General features: G+C 37.3%; 1 protein-coding gene across 1 annotated transcript; it reads left to right on the top strand.

Moving 5' to 3' along the window:
• The first annotated feature begins 731 nt into the window (after positions 1 to 731).
• On the top strand, positions 732 to 1,664 carry LOC124234462 (olfactory receptor 4A15-like). Its single transcript, XM_046651805.1, has one exon. It carries the CDS (start codon positions 747 to 749, stop codon positions 1,662 to 1,664), a length of 918 nt encoding a protein of 305 aa, XP_046507761.1. The 5' UTR covers positions 732 to 746.
• The last annotated feature ends 214 nt before the right edge of the window (positions 1,665 to 1,878 follow it).

The following is a 1,878-nucleotide window of genomic DNA, read 5'->3' as shown; positions in this document are numbered from 1 at the left end:
CTGTTCTCAGGTGAGTTTCAGCATCCTATCATTTATTTACTGGCCATTTGGATGTAGTCTTCCTTCAATTGCTTCTTTGTATGATTTGCCCACTTTGCTGTTGGTTTGTTTGCCTTTCATTTGTTAATTGCTTAGAGCTCTTTGTCTATATTGATATTAGCTCTGTGTATGTCCTCTAAAATGTAAACCTTTTCCCCAAACTACTTCTGTCTATTGATGTTACAGTATCTTTTCCTAAATCCTTAAAAGTTTTGAAATTGTCAACTATGTCTATTTCGGATTTCACTTATTAGGTAAGAATGTTATCCTACCCTTGGAATGTAGAAAGCCATCTCTTTTATTAACTGGAAAGTGAAGATAAATTAAGTCTTACTTTATTTTTTCATTAAAGTTTTAATCTATTTTTATTTTATTTTTGTTTGTTATTAGCTATATGTACAATTTTATTAACTTCCAGATGGAAAGCTGGTTGTGGCAACCCATTTATATAATAATGTGTCCTTCCCCACGTATGTCTCTAATGACTTGTCTCTCTATTACTCGGTAATATTACTGAGGGTAGGGACCATATTTTAAGCATCCTTGTATTCTTTTAATCTCTGAATGTATTGGTACGTGATAAATCATAATGCCTATTTGTTGAATGAAGAAACAAATTATGTCAAGATTTCAGGAAGTCACTAGTAATAACTATATTTGCAGGTAATCTTGTCCTGAACTCTGAAATAAGATGTAGAGAAGAACCTATGGAACAAAGGAACAATGTGACTGAATTTGTACTCTTGGGGCTCACTCAGAGCCTCCAGGGTCAGAAGATACTATTTGTTGTGTTCTTGCTCATCTACATTGTGACAATGGTGGGCAACCTACTCATTGTCATGACTGTGGTAGTCAGCCCAAGCCTGGATGCCCCCATGTACTCCTTTCTTGGCTACTTATCATTTATGGATGCTGTTTATTCTACTACAGTCACCCCAAATATGATTATAGACTTTCTCTATGAGAAGAAAACCATTTCCTTGCAAGCTTGCATGAGCCAGCTTTTTATAGGGCACTTATTTGGTGGTGCTGAGATTTTACTCCTGGTGGTCATGGCCTATGACCGTTTTGTGGCCATCTGCAAACCCTTGCATTATTTGACAATCATGAATCAACGCGTGCGTGTTCTGCTGCTTCTGTTGGCCTGGCTTGGAGGTTTTCTGCATGCTGTAGTTCAACTTCTCTTTGTCTACAACCTTCCCTTCTGTGGCCCCAATGTCATCGACCACTTCATCTGTGACATGTACCCCTTATTAAAACTTGCCTGCACTGACACCTATGTTATTGGTCTCACCGTGGTTGCCAATGATGGGGCAATCTGTGTGGTCATCTTTATGCTCTTACTCATCTCCTATGGGGTCATTCTGCACTCCCTGAAGAATCTTAGTCAGGAAGGGAAGCGCAAAGCCTTATCCACTTGTGGCTCCCACATCACTGTGGTGGTCCTCTTCTTTGTCCCTTGTATTTTTATGTATGTGAGACCTCCTTCTACCTTACCCATTGATAAATCCTTGACTGTGTTTTACACCGTTATCACCCCTATGTTGAACCCTTTAATCTATACTCTGAGAAATGGAGAGATGAAAAATGCCATGAAAAAGCTCTGGACCAGAAAAAGAAAATGAGGCAGCAGAGAAATGTACCACCTGTTTTCAATGAAGAATTGCTCCTTCCAGGAAAGCCATGTGTGATTATTTAATTATAGTAAATTTTTCCTCAGGTTTAATAACTTGGACATTATGAAAAATATTTATGTGAAAACTTTGAATGATTTAAATATATTTTTAAGATTTTCATAATTTCTTAGGAAAATATATGTTCAGTTTTTGTGCATAAAAA

The sequence above is a fragment of the Equus quagga genome, unplaced genomic scaffold, assembly GCF_021613505.1.
Source record: "Equus quagga isolate Etosha38 unplaced genomic scaffold, UCLA_HA_Equagga_1.0 74952_RagTag, whole genome shotgun sequence".
Lineage (NCBI taxonomy): Eukaryota > Metazoa > Chordata > Mammalia > Perissodactyla > Equidae > Equus > Equus quagga.
The sequence above is the reverse complement of the archived record's forward strand: the minus strand, read 5'-3'. Positions and strand labels throughout refer to the sequence as shown.